Source organism: Anabas testudineus, chromosome 17 (assembly GCF_900324465.2).
Source record: "Anabas testudineus chromosome 17, fAnaTes1.2, whole genome shotgun sequence".
Taxonomy (NCBI): Eukaryota; Metazoa; Chordata; class Actinopteri; order Anabantiformes; family Anabantidae; genus Anabas; species Anabas testudineus.
Genome location: NC_046626.1, coordinates 23,292,577 through 23,310,661, shown reverse-complemented (window position 1 = coordinate 23,310,661; position 18,085 = coordinate 23,292,577). Strand labels below are relative to the sequence as shown.

The following is an 18,085-nucleotide window of genomic DNA, read 5'->3' as shown; positions in this document are numbered from 1 at the left end:
GAAGGTTAAGTGTAAACTTGATTTTATTTAGTTTTAACCGAGGTCGAATGACCCCTTTGACTGTTTGTCTGGGTGATCTACTGGAGTCCAGGACCTGGCAGTCCTGAGCCAGGTCCCAAGGTGAGATCACCTGTGTTTGCTTTGGAGCTCTGGAATCAAAATGTCAGCTCTGACTAAACCATGAGTAATTTCTGAGGGGTCCTTGTTATCTGCCCTTCTTCATCTTAGCCACCTTCTCCTTTCTCTTCTTCACGTATTTGGGGACTTTAGTTTTTCGTTTTTCTCTCTGAGCTTCCTTCACCATCTTCTTCCTCTCCTGAAGCAAAGACAACATGAACCATCAGCGACTCTTCGCATTGTCATATTTCAGAGCTTAACAACAGAGAGAGACAAAAACCTTTTTGTCCATCGGGGCTTCCTCACTCTGCTCCTGCTCAGCTTCCTGTTCGTCATTCTCCTCCTCATCCTCCTCTTCCTCTGACGATGAGCAGTCATCCTCGAGGAGAGCAGGAACCTGTGGAGATACGGTCAGCCTGAGTTAAGCTAGGCTTAGCTAAGATAAGCTAGGCTAAGCTAAACTAAACTAAGCAGGAGAGAGGTGATCGTACCGCCTGAACTCCCGACAGGTCCTTCTTCAGTCCCGTCAGAGTCTGATACAGAATCTGAAAATACAGAAACACCATCATTATCATCATCGTCATCATCATCATCATTAGTTGTATCTTCAACCAGATGTATCACAAAACTTTATTAACAACCATCAAACCAATAGAGTGACATACTGTCTTGACTTGTCTTTACTGTCTTTCTTTAAGTTCCTGTTATGTCTCCAATAAAAAGCAGAAAACTCCCCTAAATTAACAAGGACCCCCCCGTCCAACCAGAACCACCAGAACAAAAGAACAGGACATTCACGTCTCAAATCTTTCTTACGTTATCGTCGTGTCCACTGATGGACGACTCTTCCTCCTTCGTTCTCATCAGGTCGACGTCTCGCTCATAGTGGCTCACATCGGTCAGAGTGCGGGGGATGTAGGCCTTCTTAAACACCTGAAGAGGGGTTCAAACAGAGAGGTCAAAGGTCAGACGGACTTGGTCACAGCTTATTACGTTTGTGTTTGTTGGGTTTTCACCTCCTCGTCCACTCGGTCCTGATCTGATCGTTGCTCCGATGTCCGCTCCGCTGCGATCACCATGGCCTGGGCGACCAATCAAAAACATAAAAACAAACACACAAACTGTTGTGATTTTCCTGTTAGCCTGTTTTGTGTGCTTCCTTATGAATAAACGATTTTTCAGTCATGTGAAGGGTTCAGACCTTGTCCAGGTACTGATCGATGTTGTTGCAGGTAATCGACGGATCAGTGATGAAGTCAAACAGCTCTCTGACCGTCATCACTGCCACACTGTGTTTCACAAAGAACTCTGGAAAACAGAGAACAGACATTATGTGAAGACATGCAGATTTAATAAATTAATACATTTAAATAAACACTGTAGAAACATCCGGCAGCATCTCACCGTTGACGTTGCTGCAGTCCTTTCTGAGGAACTCCAGAGCATGAGGATGATCGTGTTCCACTGACTGTGACACATCGATGATGTATGCATCTCCATTGTGATACCTGCAGACAGGTGAGGACAGAGGTAACTGGCTGCTGAACTCTCACATCAACTTAGAGTTAAAACAAAGGTCAGACCAACAACTGCAACAGAGACGCAACTGCTGGTTGAAATATTTCATTTTTGCAAATCACAAATAACACTGTGCATGTAAATAATGTTACATCACTTTTCGGATCTCTGCACCGACTTCCTGCAGCAGGTTCAAAGTCCTGACTCTTACCTACAGAGTGGTCAACTCAACGGCCTACCTGAACTTCCTCATCCAGGTCTATAATCCCTCTCGCTCACTGGACTCTGTGGTCCCCTCACCTCACCTCAAAATATTCCAGACTTAATTTTTTAGCTCTGTGGTTCCACGATGGTGGAACGATCTACCCACCTCTGCACGCTCAGCTGCCTCAGTCTCAATTCTCTCTCAACTCTTCCAAATCTTCCTCTGCTCTTAAAACAAACAAACAAACAAAAAAGCTTGCACTTATACCTCGTGAAACTGAAACAACTCTTTCTAGAGCACTTTACTCTAAAGTTCGTCTTCTTAACTTAGATAATTGCTAATTTGCTTTGTTCCTCACTTGTAAGTCACTTTGGATAAATAACTAAATGTAAATGTACATAAGACTGAAGGAGGTTGTTTCAGTCTTTGTACTAAGCTAGGCTAAACCTGTCTTGGACCTCCCTCTGTCCTGGACTCTCAGACATGAAATTGACCCATGTGAAACACTTAGAACGTGTCATTTTCAGAGGACCTTTATTTTGAAGGTTTGTGTGTGATGGGCGTGGTCTCTTACAACATGTTGAACTCGCTGAGGTCAGCGTGGACAAGTCGGGCGTCTTGAAACATTTTCCTCATGTTCTGTACAACCTGCAGGTAGAGTTCTCGGGACTTTGACTCCGACAACAACGCATTCTTCAGCAGCGGAGCTGGCCTGGTCAAGCAACACGTGATCAATACAAGAAACGCAATTGTCAGCCTGTACACAGAACTGATCAATAACTGATTGGTTCTTACATGTTGTCTTTTCCAATAAAACCCATCAGCAGAACATGACTTCTGAGAAGGAGAGGTTCTGGACTTGGAATTCCTGCTGTCTGCAGCCTGAAACAAGCCCACACAGTCTGGTACTGGGTTCTGCCTATGAGATCAGGTCCTACCTGGGTTCTATGTGATGGACAAACCAGGTTCTAAAGGGTTTTTATAACAATGTAATTACAAGTTCTGACCTGATAAGGTTCCTCATCTCCTTCTCTGCCCAGGTTCTCACCATCTTTCTGGGGTTTCCTTTGCAGTAACCATGACGGAACCTGTAGAACATCCCAAGAACAACACAGATCCCACAGATCAGTAACAGCGACTGATGAAAACTGCTAATGTGAAACAGACAGATCTGCTTTGTTTTTGTTTTATTGTGAAAACTACAGGAAGTGTACACAGTCAACCTGAATTCTTCTGTTTTGGGACTGACCTGTGTTCTTCTTCTGTGGTGGGACTGACCTGTGTTCTTCTTCTGTGGTGGGACTGACCTGTGTTCTTCTTCTGTGGTGGGACTGACCTGTGTTCTTCTTCTGTGGTGGGACTCACCTGAACTCTCCACTGACGTATTTGTCACGATCTTTGAACAGCAGGATCGAGGTCTTGTAGATCTTGATGGCTCTGCTGTCTCCCGCTGAGGTGCTGGCGTGATAAACATTAGCCTGTAAAACACATCAGACCACACTCTACTGTTGCTCTGTGGTTATACTTCTGGTTCCTCCTGCGTTAATTTGTGACTCAATCCTGATTGCTCATCAGGGACAATCACATTATTATGACTCATACACATACACTGTTCATGTACTGTTCTTTGGTTGTGTAAAGCTGCTTTGTGACAATGTCAATTGTAAAATGCGCTCTACAAATAAAATTGAATTGAATTGAATTGACTCAAAACAATTGTTATGTACGGTTCTGTGAGAAAGAACTCAGCAGGTGAGAAGAACGCAGCAGACAGTTGAGCAATCACATCACAGACAGTGGGAAGTACGTGTACCGATCAATATTCTGATCTGTACCGATCAGAGTATTGCTGATGTCTAACCTCCTTTCCTGTGCTGATGCAGCCGTTGATTTCACTGATCACTCCCCGACTCAGCATCTTAAACAGAATCATTCGAGTCCGAGGATCTAAAACCTGTAGAAAAAGAAACAATTGATCTATCAGTGATTATTGATCCTCTGATTTAATCTTCTAGTTTTTATCCTGCTCTTCACATCCTGTCAGACCTTTTCTAAATAGAAGCTCACCTGCTCAACTGTGGCTCGATCTGATTTGTCCTTTACTCTGTACCTGCAGACAGAGCAACCATTCAGAAAACAAGTGTCATGTCACATGACTTGTGACGTAAAATCAGGTAAAATCAGGTAAAATTAGAGGTACGTGTCAGCGTCTTTCTGTTTCTGCATCGTTGTTACTTTGTTGATCACCGAGTCGGCATAGTTCAGTTCGTCTGGAACAAAACAAACAAGTTCAATGACAAACCAAAAACCAGAACCTGTGCCAGATCTGGACGTCCACCAACACCCAGAAAAAAGGTTATGAACAGTTAAAACTCAAGTGACTGATTCTCGCTTGTTTGTAGTTTTTTTTACATGTGAATAATTCAATTGTGAGATGCAGAGAAATTATTCAGCCTTAGTCAAAGTCCACTTACTGACTTTTTGACCTGGTCTTCATCAGCAACATTTACTTGTTAATTGCTCAGAAACTGTCCTACAACGTTCTAAATATCTGTAGCTCCATAACAGCTGCTGCTGAAGCCGAACAAACAACGCTGCTGTCCTAGAACTTCAGCTGTTTGACATGGTCTTCATGCATGCAGCAGTCTGTGTTGGTTTCGTGCTACAACGAGGAAAGTCCAGAATCTGCACAACAAGCTGGAAACAAACACAGACCCATCTGCCTCTGTGTGGGTCCAGGTCAGAACCAGCTCCATGTTTAGGTTTGTAGTTACCCAGGTTGATCTTGTGTTCATATTTCCTAAGAGCTTTGTCAGAGGGAGTCGAGGACGGCAGCATCTGATTGGACGGATTCTGTCTGTTGGACTGAAAACAAACAACCAATCAGAGCCAGAATCAAACAGCTGATTCATCAATAACCAATAATCAGATTGATCCAATCGATCACACCTGACAGTTCAGAGTCCTGTTGTATCTCTTTGTCAGATCCCTTCCTGATGATCGCCAGGCCCACTCTTCATCATCATCATCACCATCATCATCATCATCCTCCTCCTCCTCCTCCTCTTCTTCTTCTTCCTCCTGGTGCGACGAAGGCTGCAGAGTGATGTCACTGACCTGACAAAGGACAGACGACTCTTCTGATTGGCTGCTGTATAGAAAAAGGAAAACCTCATAAGTCACAAACTGACTTTCACCATTGCTGATCTGGACCTGGACCCGGACCACAGTTAAATAACGAGCCCTACCTTAACTTAGTCTCAGACTAAACAAAACCACATTAGATTCTCTAGAAACCTAAAGCTTGACTAAAACAATTGATGACGACGTGTTCACAATGCACCTGTTACGGGTGAAAGGAGACACTGGTCTGCTGCAGGTAGACCTGGGGCTACTGGAACTAACTCCACCGTGCTCAAGGGATTCTGGATCTTCACTTAGTAACAATTGTACTTAACTAATGTTGATCTTCAGCTTCAGACCGGTTTCCTTTTTGGTTTAGTTTTTAATCTAAACTGCGTTCACATATTTTTATCCTACTGTCACACAGTACTTTTACTTCAGATACTCTCCGTTGATGATACTTTTGTACACTGTTATACTTGAAGTACTTCTCCATGTCCCGGTTCTTATAAACACACACGTATCTATTCACATACATGTTAATACCGTCATGTTGAAATATCTGGTTCCCATAAACCACATTTTGACCTCAGGGGAACCACGAAGACCCGGGCCTACTTACATGTCCTCCTCTGCGTCATCAAACTGACCAGGTACACACCTGACCTCCGACATGACGTTACAGTACGCAGACTCAGGTAAAGCAGAAACTAAAACCAGAATGTGAAACCAGTCCCGATGATCCGGACTGGCTTAGCTAGATGTGGACTCTATGCGCAGCGTGTTCTCTCCACTACCGGGTCTGAACACGTCACTACGGCGAGAGGAGAGGGTCTGTCAAAGTCAGTTTTAATGCTGCATATAAACAGCAGTAAAGCAGTCAGTAAAAAAAGGAGTTTTCCATTCGGTCGCTTCGTGATTTAAATAATTTGTATTCTGTAATTATAATTTTTTTCCTTTTTTTTTTCAGCGCTTAGATAGAAAACCCATCACAGGAAGTGTCCTGGAGCGCGTTAGCCGTTAGCTCAATTAGCCCCCTCCTCTCACCGAACAGTTCAGTCAAGTTAAATAAAGTTTTAATTAGTATGTCTGTGGATTTGGACCAGACCCCTCGATCCATTCTGGTCTGGGAACGGTCGAGCTTCCTGGACGAAAAGAATCGGATCAATTCTGAGGTGGAGCAGCTGCACTTCAACTACAAGGTGACGCCGTTAGCATGTTTGCGACGTCTGGTCTTTGGCTTAGCACTGAGATCAACGTTACAATGGCTGTGTCAGTGACGGAGGCAACTAATGCTAACTAACTTTAACTAATGCTAACTAACTTTAACTAAATTTAACTAACTTTAACTAAATTTAACTAACTTTAACTTTACCTAGTGTTAACAACAGGTCAGTGAGCTGAGTTAGCGATTAGCATGCAACTGTTTACACGTTCTAGGAACTCAATTTCTAAATAAAAGTATACATCGAAAACACGGCGGTCCTTTGTAAAAGCGTATTTTGTATAAGTACATTTATTCAGGTAGCGTAGCCACTTCGTTTAATTTATAGCATTTGTGAAAGCGCCCTTTAAGGGAAAAGGCTCTAGGAATAATTGTTTCTGTTTCATTAAGGGTAAGTGCAAGATTTTTTTTTAGTGCAGAGAAAGTTGTGGGTGAGTTTTTTAGCAGGTTTTTGAAAATTAAGATTAGATAGCTTGCACAGGTCGGTAGGTCGTTCCACCGATTAAATTAACAAAGGTCAAACGTGAACTTTACCTCAGTGGACTGTAAAATACTTCCACAACGACACTGTGGACCTGGTGAAGGAAAAATAAGGATATAGAAGTTCTAGAGGATCTGAAAGAACATACTGTTGTTCATACACTGAAATCGTGTTAAACAGACCGGCCAGTGCTAGGACAAAAAGTGCTTAAAAATAAGTAAAAGTATTCAATAATCAATAAGGAAACTGACTGGCAACTTCAGGTCTTGGGTAGGAGAGTTGTGGATCAGAAGTAGCTGATTGATAATGTTTTAGGGCGGATCAGAAAGGAGAGCATTACAGTATTCCAATCTGCTGGATAAAAAGACGTGCATTAGTCTTGCTCTGTCGCACCTTAGCAATATTTGTTAAGAGGATAAAGATTTGGTGACCGACCCGACATCAAGACACTGGTCCAAATACATGTCAAGTGTCCTGATGACATCACCCACTGGCAACATACAGTGGCTTGTAAAAGTATTCATACCCCTTGAACTTTTCCACATTTTCTCACATTATCACCACAACCATAAATATATTTTATTGAAATGTTATGTGAAAGACCAACACAAAGTGGCATACAATTGTGAAGTAGAAAGTCAATACTTTGTGGAACCCACAAATGTCTCCACCAGCTTTGCACATCTAGAGACTGAAATCTTTGCCCATTCTTCCTGGGATGTGGGTTTGCAGGAGTTTACCGCAGGATTTCACACCCAGGTGACAGTTCCTGAGCAGCTCAGACAGCATGATCAAAAGACTGATTTGTTTCATACTTTGGTGAGAAACAAACAGCAACTTACAAGTGAGGAACAAGGCAAGCAAAAATTTCTGTTTCATGAGATGTAAGACTGCAACATTGAAACAGACTAACAGACATGCTAAATCAGCAGACTTGAGAGAAATGACAGAAATTCACCTACCTCTGAAACCAACAAACAAATTTCAAACAACCCTTACTTATTCAGTAGCTCTCCTGTCCTAGTTTGGTGCTTGTCCTAGTAGTTGCAGTATATATAGATCATTCAAATACATCAATAGTATTATAACTTTGAAAGACTCTGACTAAAACCTGAGTTCTTTACCAAAGAGACTGGTGAATGTCACTGTTGATGAGTTTGTAGAACAACATGAAAAATAATATCACTAAGGTCCAATCAGAGTTTTACCTTGAATTGTTTTACCTGTTCAGGTGTCTGTGCTGCTACCTGAGTGTAGCTCCACCCCCCCTCACCTGGAATCTGTGTTGACCAGTTTCAGCCGTTTCTATCTGGTGAGGAATCTGCCGCTGCACAAGCTGCTAGACAAAGAGTTTCTGGAAACCGCTGTGTACCAAGGTAACATTTGTAACATAATATACCAGCACACACTTCTATACTCCAGCACACACCTTTATACAAACACCCTGGTTGTGTGTGTTGCAGGTAGCGTGTATGGTCTGTCGTACAGAACCAGGATAGATGAAGACAACTGTGTCGCTCTGATGCCAAATGGTAAAATCTCTGCTCCTCCTCCTCAATGTTGATGATGAAGAAGATGTGATGTCATCAGTTACATTACACCTGTGTACACCTGTACTCAGCCAGTCTGCTGACATCTTCTGCGTCTGTGTTTAGGTCGTCTGGTTCTGTCTCTGGACAAAGACTCCTTCCAGGTTCTGGGTTTTGAGGGGAAACCGTCCACATTCGGCAACAGAACCAAGAACAGATTTGGTCTGATCCAGTTTTTATTCCTGCTCCTCAGTCACAAAGTTTCAGGCGGGTCGTCATCAAAAAGACATCCTGAACCTTTAAAGCAGGTTCTGGTCTTAGACCCGATTTCTTTTAGAATCAGGTTGAATCTTGTTTCTGAGATCCTCTTTCTGCTTTTCCCCTGTGTTCAGTCAGGATGTGACTCGTATGAGCTCAGAGACATGAAGCTGTGTGATAAATGACGTCTGATGCTTCCTGAATATAAAACGTTGCAGTACTGTTATTGTATTTGTGTGTACTTATTCTGCAGTAGTGACCATCGACCTGACTGACAGCAGCATGGCACCGGGGGGGCGGGGCTACCTCAGACTCCTCACAGGTCTGACATCACGACTTTCCCTGCAGATGGACTTTCTGTTGTCACATCATCCAGGTGAGAGTCACAATAGGCCATCGTCCAGGTGAAAAGTTCTTAGCTGGTCTCAGACTGAAATCTGGTCTCACTTAGAGTTTGAATCCAGATCAGAAACGTCAGGGTCCAAACGTTCCCTTCTGTTGTGACATTTTGGTAAAGTCATCATTGGAGTTTTTTTTTTTTTTTTTTTTTTTTGGGAAATTTCAGCTTCAGTCAAAGTCTCTAGTTACCAGTTAATTACATTTGCATGTAGATTCTGACTCTGAACCATCTCTTAGTTCTGCTGCTATAGGTTAGTCTACTGATACACTGAGCTCCTCTCCTCTCTCCTTTCTCCTCTATCCATTCTAATTCTACCATTTCATGTCATTAACTTTGTGTCTTCTCTCTCCTGTAGTTGTGTTTCCTCCTCTCTGTACTTTTCTACAGGTGTCCTCGGCCTTAAACACTGTAAAGTGCCTTCAGATAACTTCTGTTGTGAATTGGCGCTATACAAATAAAACTGAATTGAATTGAATTGAATTGAATTGAATTGAATTGGTCTGTTTCTCTGAAGTCCAGATTCTGGGTGCAACATGGATCTGCTCTGAGTCACTGTTCCCCACCTGTATATCACCCATAATCCTCTGCTACTTTTTGTAGGGGGCGGAGCATCTCTGCAGCCACTTCTGTCTCATTGTGATTGGTCAGAGCACACACCTGAGATTAGCACTCAATCTCTGACACACCTATCCTGTCCCGAGCCGCAGTCATGTGACCCCCACAGCTTCCTGGAGTGGCTTGGAGCCGTGCACACCGATGTCAGCAGGTGATGACCGGACTCTTTTTACCTGTTCTGTTAACAGCTGCACCTGTCACACCTGTGTGAAGACTCTTCCTCTTTAAGTTTAAGTGAGAACTCCTCCAGCAACTTCTTGTCTTCACTGGTCTGTCCGGAACCAAAGACAACACTGAGTCAAGCTCTGAGAGTCTCGATCTGTGGACTGCTGCTTCCTCAGGATGTGCACCACCTCGTTCAGGAGCTCAGGTCAGACTAACACCTCGTACCTGAGGAGAGTGACACACCTAAGTCTCTTACTGTCAAAGATGTCACGATTTGTCTTCTTTTGCTGCCATTTGATGTTTAACACTCGTTTTATTTAGTTCCCTTAAATAGTAGTGATGTGTAATCACGTAAACACACGTTACTTCCTCACTTCTCACCTGTCCTGCAGGTGTTACCTAGAGCGGTCTCGGCTGGAGTGCTGGACGTCCCTGACGGTTCACGGTTTTGTTGATAGCCCAGTATCATGGGGGGATAGGGAACATGGCGTCCTGAGAGGGGGAGAGAACTTTTACACCCTGCTGATGTTCCACGACCACACCTACCACATCCACCTGGCTACAGGAGCACATGACACCTGTCCACCATGACCACGCCTAAAGGTCCAGAATCTAAAATGCTTCTCTTGAAGCTGAACTTTGGTGCAAATTAAAGGTTTTGAACACACATCCTGATCACGCATTAACAAGGCTATGTGATCACATATGTTATTATTTATGGTTCAGTGATGGATCTTTTCTAAAACTTTTTTTAGTTTTAAACAGCGACATTGGTTTTGTCCATATCAAAGCTTATGGACTGAACAACAGTTTCTCAAAAGTAGAATAATGGTTATTGCAGCAACTGGTAATAACAAGAAACTGATAAAGTTTTTGGTTTCAGTGGAAATGCAGCAGTAAAATATTTCCTCTGTAGTTGCACTGGCTGCTTCTGGTTTAGTCCAGTTAAAGTGAAGCTCAGATGCATGTGTTTGCATCTGAGGTCTTTCTTCTGCTGTTGCTGGGTTTAAACTTTAAAAGTTTTAGGATCAGATGGACAAATGACATCAGTAAATAATCGGACCCCAGACAGACCCCTAAATAAACTATTTCAGTTTTTTTAGAAACAAGTTCCAATGTTTTTTTTTGTTTTGTTTTTTACTTTGTTCAAATCAAAAATTCCCTGAAATACTTATTTTGGATCTTGTTTCTGTTTCTGTATTTTATTGTTCCGTTTCTGTGACATATTTCATGATTTTAATACAAATCTGAACAGATTTGCCGAGTTAACTAGCTGCTATTTCTAGAATATAACTATAAGTAAAAAAATCCACAGCTTAACTGACTTGACAAGATCCATGTTTAATGTATATGACAAACCTGCTCACAATGCTGGATAAGCCACGTCCACATGGGTGTAGGTATCTTTGTACCTCATTTGTAAATCGCTTTGGATAAAAGCATCTACCAAGTGACTAAATGTGTTGACATTTACCCATAATCCATCAGTGTCTCTGCACTTTAATTATCATTTCATTAGCCTGTAGTGACCCTACAGGCTGCTAACATTAAAATCTACTCAAAAAAACAAAGACATGGACCAAGTCCACCACAGGGAGGTGAAAGGTGAGTGTCTGTGCACTTCCTGTTTCTGTTCCACTTTATTCCAATGTGAAGAAATTCAGAGTGAATTCTAGAAGCAAGGAATAGGTCATCTCCACTTAAAGGGACAGTTCAACATTTAATTTAAATCCTCCTGCTCTTCTGTGTTTAAACAGGGAACTAGGACTGTTAGCCTAGCCTAGCTTAGCACAAACACTAGTAACTGGAGCAAAACTGTTAGCATAGCTATACAAGGATGAACAGAGAACTAAGAACTCCACAGGTGAGAACTGTATTTTTTCTTTTTTGTTATAAATGAATAAATTAATAGATTTTTGCCACCACCAGAAAATCAACAGTAAGCAGGAGCCTTATCATACATTCACAGGTGATTCTTTGTCAAGCAAGACTCAAGGTGAAAACTATCTAAACAGATGAGCTCAGGATGTAAGCAGCCCAATAAAGACTGAATAATTCAAGTGTTTACTGTGAATTCACTGACAGCAACTTAAAACATCAGATTTTCTTTGGATGTTCTGAATGGGAGATTTTCTTGTCGGCTTCCAGGACTTTGTGCTATGCTAGGCTAACACTTTGTCCCTGCTTCCAGTACTTATGTTAAGCTAATATAACCACATCCTTGACGTAGTCTCTGAACACAGAGAACTGGAGCATGTTAATGTTTTCAACATTCAAGTCATAAATTAAAGTTTCATAACAAAAGAAGAAAACAATTTTTTCCCCGTCAAATTCAAAATCTGCTCAGTCACTGGACCAGATCTAGGCCCCAATTCAGCTCTTGGTTCAGCTCCTACTCCAGGTCCTAGCATAGCTCGGTTCTTCTCTGCAGGTATTGCAGGATGGAGTCTGTTCCCTGTGACGAACCCCAGATTCGCTTAAGGGCTTCACACTCTCGCTCATTGGCTTGCTCAAGAGAACTGCGGCTGGTGTTCCTCATCAGGGCCTTGGACTCTCGCAGAACCTGCGAGGCAGGAAGGGAATTCAGAAGTGAAAACTAGTTCTGTAAACAGGATCTGTATATTTTAAATAAACACTGACCAGTGAGTCAACAGCCACCAGCTCTTTGATGCGTAGCATCACCTCCTGTGTGAAGGTTCCGGGCCACAGAACCTGAGACACCAAACCTTTAGAACATGCCTCCTGGGCTGTCAGCTTCCTGCCACTCAGCAGCAGCTCATTAGCCTAGAATGGAACAGAGCAAAAATGACAAAATGACTCATTTGCAAAACTGCTGTGAGAAATCTGTAGTTTGTTCTTCAGGGTCCTTCAGAGGAACTAACGTGAAGAGTTAAAGATTTGAAAATCCTACAGGTGAGAGGTGAAAGGGTGAGAGTGTCAAGTTAAATTAAGCGGAACTGACCGATGCGAGGCCCATAACGCGTGGGAAGGTGAAGGATGAGCAAGCGTCAGGAGTCTGGCCGTAGGATGTGTACGGTGTCTGGAACCAGGCCTTCTCGTTGGCCCATACCACGTCGCAGAGCGGGAGGATGGCAGCACCGAGGCCCAGTGCCGGCCCGTTCACCGCTGCCACGATTGGTTTCCTGAACTGGATGAATGTGTTGACAAAGGTCCTGAGGGAGAGGACACAGATGTCAGACGTCAACAATTACAATGTCAAACCAGGGTTCCAACGTGGATTAACAGGGGTACCTAATAGTTTCGGCCATCTTGATGCTCTCCTTCTTCCTGTCATCCGTCAGGCGTCTAATGAAATACAGGAAGTCGAGACCGCAGCAGAAGACACTACCGACAGCACTGAACAACACCAGCTTACTGTCGTCTGAGGCTGCTGTTGCCATGGCGCTCTGGATCTCCTTCATTACCTGAAGAGAAAAACAGCAGAAGGACAGGTCTGTAACCATGAAGACATGCCTGCTTCAACTCTCAGTAAAGGTGGTGTGGTGAGGATGAGGTGGAGAAGTAGCCAAGCACAAAGATGATGAAGTGGTGAGAGTGAAGGGATGAGGTTGTAATAGTGAGGGGGCAACCTCCACAACACAAACGGCCTACAGTCCCTGATTCTCCACACACATTGAGATGCTGCTCACACTTTCTGCAACTCTGATGTCTACCATCAAAGTCTTGTCGTGTGCTTCTCGGCTCATTCACACATACGAAACACGGACCTGACACAAGAGGACACAGGAAGACACCTGTGTCTCCATAATGCATAATGACATTTACTGTTATGTAAATGTATGTGCAGAAATTACTGGAGTTGTGTCCATAAATCATTTAGGTGAAGTGGTGGTAAAGGTGACAAAAATGCAGAGATGTAAGGGTGAAGTCAGAGAGGATGGGGGGGGCGTGTCCTCACCTCCGGATTGAGCGTGTTGTTCTCAGAGCTTTTGGTGGACAACAGGATGTGGGTGAAGCCATCTTGTTTCTTCACCACAATGTCGCGGTAACGGTATGCACTCTCCGTCTGTCGAACGCTGAACCTCAGGCGTTTGTCAAAAGCTGAACGTTCCTCCAGACGGCGTTTTCCCGACACGCTGGTTGCCCCACCAACGGCACTCTGCACACCTGACATACCGTTGGCAGCAACAGGTAACTCCCTCAATGCAGAGTTACCTGGAGACACAAACAAAGTGGAACTGGAATTACGACTAAAAGCCTCAGGTAAACTTACTACAAGGCAATGTTACATTTATTCAATTTTTAGCTCATATGATAATTATTTACATAGTTACATGTGTTTTTCGAATTTCGAAAGATTCTCTGGTCATTGATGTATGGATTTTTTAAAAGCAGGAACATTCTCTGGATACCAGATTTAAATGTAGAACCCCAATCCCACATTTTTAATGATAAAAAACTAAAAGTTGCTTAGGCATCGATGAGTTACTGCTAAACTCACCACTAGAGAAATTTACTTTATTAATCATAACTTTCTCTTAATTTGTGTACTAATTTCTTCTAAATATGCATTTATGTCTCACACTGTGGCTGAGTTTCTTCCTGTCCTCATTTATTCAGTTTTTTCTTCGATTTTGAGTTTTGGGCCATTGTATGCGGATTATGTTATGTTTGTGTTGAGTAGCTACAATTTGTGCTAACTAGGACTGTGCGATACTGAGCTTCAAAAGTTATTTGAAACCATGGATGGATATATTTGACATCACGTTATTCTTGAATCATGATTCTCTTGACATTTGCCGAGTGTGTTCTGGTACTTCAGCTGGTTGAGGCTTGTTTTTAACACCTGACCCCCAAAGTTTACATATGCTGAAACTGTTTTCTCCATCAGAATGAGGATGATGGCTGCTGGTGCCCATATTTAGATCTTTCTTTTAACTACAGTCCTGTATTTTTCTGCAGCTACATCATATACCATACCAGCACAGTCCGTAAACATGAATCTGTCATTCAAGCCTGACTCAAAGCAATTTCACAGCTGCTTGCGCATCGTTAGAAGGACAAGGATTATTACAGGCTCCCAGTGCTGAATATGCGACCTTTGATCTCACCTGTATCGCTGAGAGAGCGCATGGCAGCGGGTGTGATGGGGAGTCTGGGTGGGGGCAGGGAGTTCTGACTGCGGGGTCTGGTTCCCATCCGGGCCCTCTCTTCTCCAGGCCCCAGCAGGACCCCTGCAGGTTTCTCCAGCAGTGCCACCTCAGGTGGGACCAGGTGAGCCTCGTGGGCTCCAGCCTCCAGACTGTGAGCAGCCTCGCTGGGAGACTCCTCTGAGTCCATGCGGCTGTTCATCGGACTCTTGGGGACCAGGATCTTGATGCCTGTCTTGGACAGGTCTACACTGCGGCGCGCAGAGCCAGGGGGAGCTGCCGACATCAGGTCGCTGCCGAACCTGTCTGGTGGTGGAGGCTGAGAGGAGCTGATAGAGGCCGGATGGGTCAGTGTGACAGGAGGATGGTGAAGTGGACTGACCGGAGATTTTACCTGGTTACAGTCTCCAGTTACACCTGCGCTAATCTCACCGCGAGTGCCAGTGGGCAGCGGTCTGCAGGGTGACCTGTGGACGGAGCTGCCAAACAGGCTGGGCGAGCTGCGGGTGGAGCGAAGTAATGTGGTGTCTTTCTGCCGCTCGGAGTACTGACGGTTAAACTCGTGGACGTAGATCATACAGGTGGACAGGTGACTCTCAGGCTCCCAGGTGTCCCCTTCTGAACCATAACCTCTCCACCTGACCAGGTACTCCGCCTTGCCCTTCTTGTTCTTTCTCTTATCCAAGATTCTCTCCACCTGCAATGTAGGAGCACCATTAAATTCTCTGAAATCATTGTTGGAAGAGTAAAAGTACTAGTGCACCAAAGTACCAATACTAAATTCATGCATTTAAAATCCTACTGAAGGATAAGTATTCTAAAGAAAACACTGACAGAAAAACACTTCTGTCAGTAACAAACTGACATGAAAAAGTTTTTGAGATTCTTGAGCAGCATGTTAGTCAGAGCTCTCACCGCCATCATCAACTCACCAACTGAGGAAATGTTGTGGAAGAACGGCTCCAGAGACCTGGAGCCCTGAACATTGCAGAGCAGGACTTAAGCTGTTCCAGAACATATGCTCATGTGGTGTTTTGATGATAGTGAGTCATTTAGTTTCTAATGACATAAATAAATATATTTGTCCTTAATAATTATTATTCTATTATCAATTAAAGAGTAAATGAACTTTATTATTTTTTTTTATAATAACTTACATTAATTAGTCAGTGGTAAAAAACTCACACAAATAGTACAAAACCTAAAATATTCAGGTTGCTGTCTGCAAGGCATATGGTGGAGAATGAAACTCCGACATTTGACAAGTGGGAACCAATATTTAGCCTTTTTTAATTAAACAGTGACTAAAACAATTATCACGCTAACAGCTACCGTAATTAACTTTCTGGATTTACTGATTGATCTTTTATTGTTGTTGCAGGTCCTGCACGGTGATTATCTTCATTACAACCTTTCCTTTTTTTTTTTTTTTTTTTTTTATATTTTTACAGTAAAAACCTTATAGGAGACTTGTGCCTGCCTGCATAAAAGGTGTTCAGGAATTGTTGAAGCTCTAATAAATATTTTTATCTATGTTCCAGTTAACAGAGAAAATCTAAATACCACAGAAAAACTGTTTTAATTAGAGCAAACTCACTAAAATATCTTTACAACTAAGACAAGACAGGGACTAATAATGAAAACGCACTGAAATGGAAATTACATAACAATGTGATTTCTCTGAAAATAGGTAACAATCAACTGTAGTTGAAAAGCAACTGATTACAGTCATTGTCATTCTGCTCAGTATAGTTTGTGAATGTTGCTGATTTTTCTCAGGAACTGTTCAGACATCAGGTTGTTTAAGTTTTCCTCAACTTAAATATGTTCATGAAATAAACTTAACATGACCTGAACAAGAAGTTAAGAGACACGTGTGGACCAAATGTGGACCAGACTCAAACCTTCATGTTATAACAGCAGCAAGTTCAACACTGGTTCAAATACTTGATCAGAGAAATGACTTCATCACTGCAGTGTTCATACTTTTAAACAAAGTTATACTGGTTACAGATAATGGTTTACAAGGCATGTCCTTCTACTTCAGTTGAGTACTGAATCTGTGTACTTCTACGTCTAAGACATTTGATGAGGAAACAAACGTTATAAGCAGAGACACTAAGGATTAATTGTGTTTCAGTGTACTAATGATTCTAATCTCACCGATTCATTAAATCATCACAAAAGTTTGATTAAGTTTTAAACTAAACTTTATCTTCACGGGAGACAATTAACCAAACAAATCTGAACTCACACAAACTGACAAACAACATCTGTCCGCAAAAGCTAACACAGAGCTAACGCTAAGGCTAACCGCAGAAGCTAACTCAGTCTATTGTTTTTAACCTGAACCAGGACATTCTCTATTTGAGAGAGTCTCACTCGCATTAGCGAGTTAACAAACTAACTAAACAAGTTTATTTCACTTTCCGTTAGCTTTTGTCTGAAGTTCACAAAGTTATCCCTAAACTCTGCCGTTAGCATGTTAGCATTAACTCGCGTCACCTCGTAGAACTCCTCCGTAGCCATGGAGACTGTGCGCGTGCACGAGCACCTTCCAGAAGCTTCTTCAGGTGAGCAGCAACATGGGAGACAGGTGAACCCTCTGTGCTCCTCACCTGTCACCTGTCAGTGTGATTATAACCAGCGGGTTGGTTAGTTTATCACTGTTAACTAGCTGTTAGCTGTTAGCATACATCTAGCTCTACCGAAACATCCGGTCTGACTCTTACCCTACAAAATAAAAGCTTCGGGGAACGCTGCTGAGAAACCTTTACTTTGAAATCCCATTATTGGGATTTAATCAAATTTAATGAATATTTATTTTAAATGCATTTTATGCAAAGTTTGGGAGATTAAAGACGTCAAAACTCCTTAAAATTGACAAATACCTCCCTTAATGTAGATATGTTAATTTTCATTTAAGAAGGAAACTTAATCTTTAACATGTTGCACCCCCATTAATTGATTTGTCCAATTTTGAGCTCAATCCTTAAAAATACAACATAACGGATATAAATTAAATTAGATTACATATTTTATGTTGTTTTGTGGTTTTATCTTTCCCGAAACGTCTGCTTCTGTAAAGATTCAATTGTCCCCGTAGATGGACTAATAAACGTTGATTTTGATCAAATTATTTCATTTGATCATTTCAGTTCATAAACGTGTCCAGTGTTTTATGTGTCCTAAATGTGCTAAACATGATGAATACTACGTGAAGTAGTGAATAAGAGTGAAATTACCTGCAGCAGAGTTAAGATGATTCACTTCTCTTCTGAAAGTCTTCTTCAGTTCTGACTGGCTTTGGGTAGCACAGGTGGTACAAGTACACAAAG

The 18,085-nt window shown here is 42.4% G+C and overlaps 3 protein-coding genes across 4 annotated transcripts; 1 reads left to right on the top strand and 2 right to left on the bottom strand.

Moving 5' to 3' along the window:
- Positions 1–5: 5 nt before the first annotated feature.
- Positions 6–5,724, bottom strand: riok1 (RIO kinase 1 (yeast)). The gene is made up of 17 exons (XM_026361364.1): positions 5,586–5,724; positions 4,790–4,991; positions 4,615–4,705; positions 4,041–4,110; positions 3,908–3,950; positions 3,702–3,794; positions 3,206–3,318; positions 2,848–2,928; positions 2,636–2,722; positions 2,415–2,552; positions 1,522–1,625; positions 1,319–1,425; positions 1,134–1,199; positions 934–1,050; positions 609–662; positions 398–514; positions 6–316 (listed from the first exon to the last, which is right to left on the bottom strand). The coding sequence occupies exons 1-17, from the start codon at positions 5,636–5,638 to the stop codon at positions 206–208; spliced, it is 1,647 nt and encodes a 548-aa protein (XP_026217149.1). The 5' UTR covers positions 5,639–5,724; the 3' UTR covers positions 6–205.
- Positions 5,725–6,021: 297 nt separating this feature from the next.
- rpp40 (ribonuclease P/MRP 40 subunit) lies at positions 6,022–10,795 on the top strand. Of its 2 annotated transcripts, none has more exons than XM_026361365.1 (8): positions 6,022–6,165; positions 7,901–8,045; positions 8,133–8,201; positions 8,325–8,420; positions 8,710–8,832; positions 9,457–9,622; positions 9,701–9,841; positions 10,029–10,795. In XM_026361365.1, exons 1-8 carry the CDS (start codon positions 6,049–6,051, stop codon positions 10,225–10,227), a joined length of 1,056 nt encoding a protein of 351 aa, XP_026217150.1. In that variant the 5' UTR covers positions 6,022–6,048; the 3' UTR covers positions 10,228–10,795. The 2 variants fall into 2 exon arrangements, with proteins under 2 accessions (XP_026217150.1, XP_026217151.1); XM_026361366.1 differs by having other exon boundaries at positions 9,751–9,841; positions 10,029–10,226.
- Positions 10,796–10,961: 166 nt separating this feature from the next.
- On the bottom strand, positions 10,962–17,500 carry cdyl (chromodomain protein, Y-like). The gene is made up of 7 exons (XM_026361362.1): positions 17,253–17,500; positions 14,709–15,444; positions 13,556–13,812; positions 12,889–13,061; positions 12,599–12,809; positions 12,277–12,420; positions 10,962–12,199 (listed from the first exon to the last, which is right to left on the bottom strand). The coding sequence occupies exons 1-7, from the start codon at positions 17,274–17,276 to the stop codon at positions 12,041–12,043; spliced, it is 1,704 nt and encodes a 567-aa protein (XP_026217147.1). The 5' UTR covers positions 17,277–17,500; the 3' UTR covers positions 10,962–12,040.
- Between the last annotated feature and the right edge of the window lie 585 nt (positions 17,501–18,085).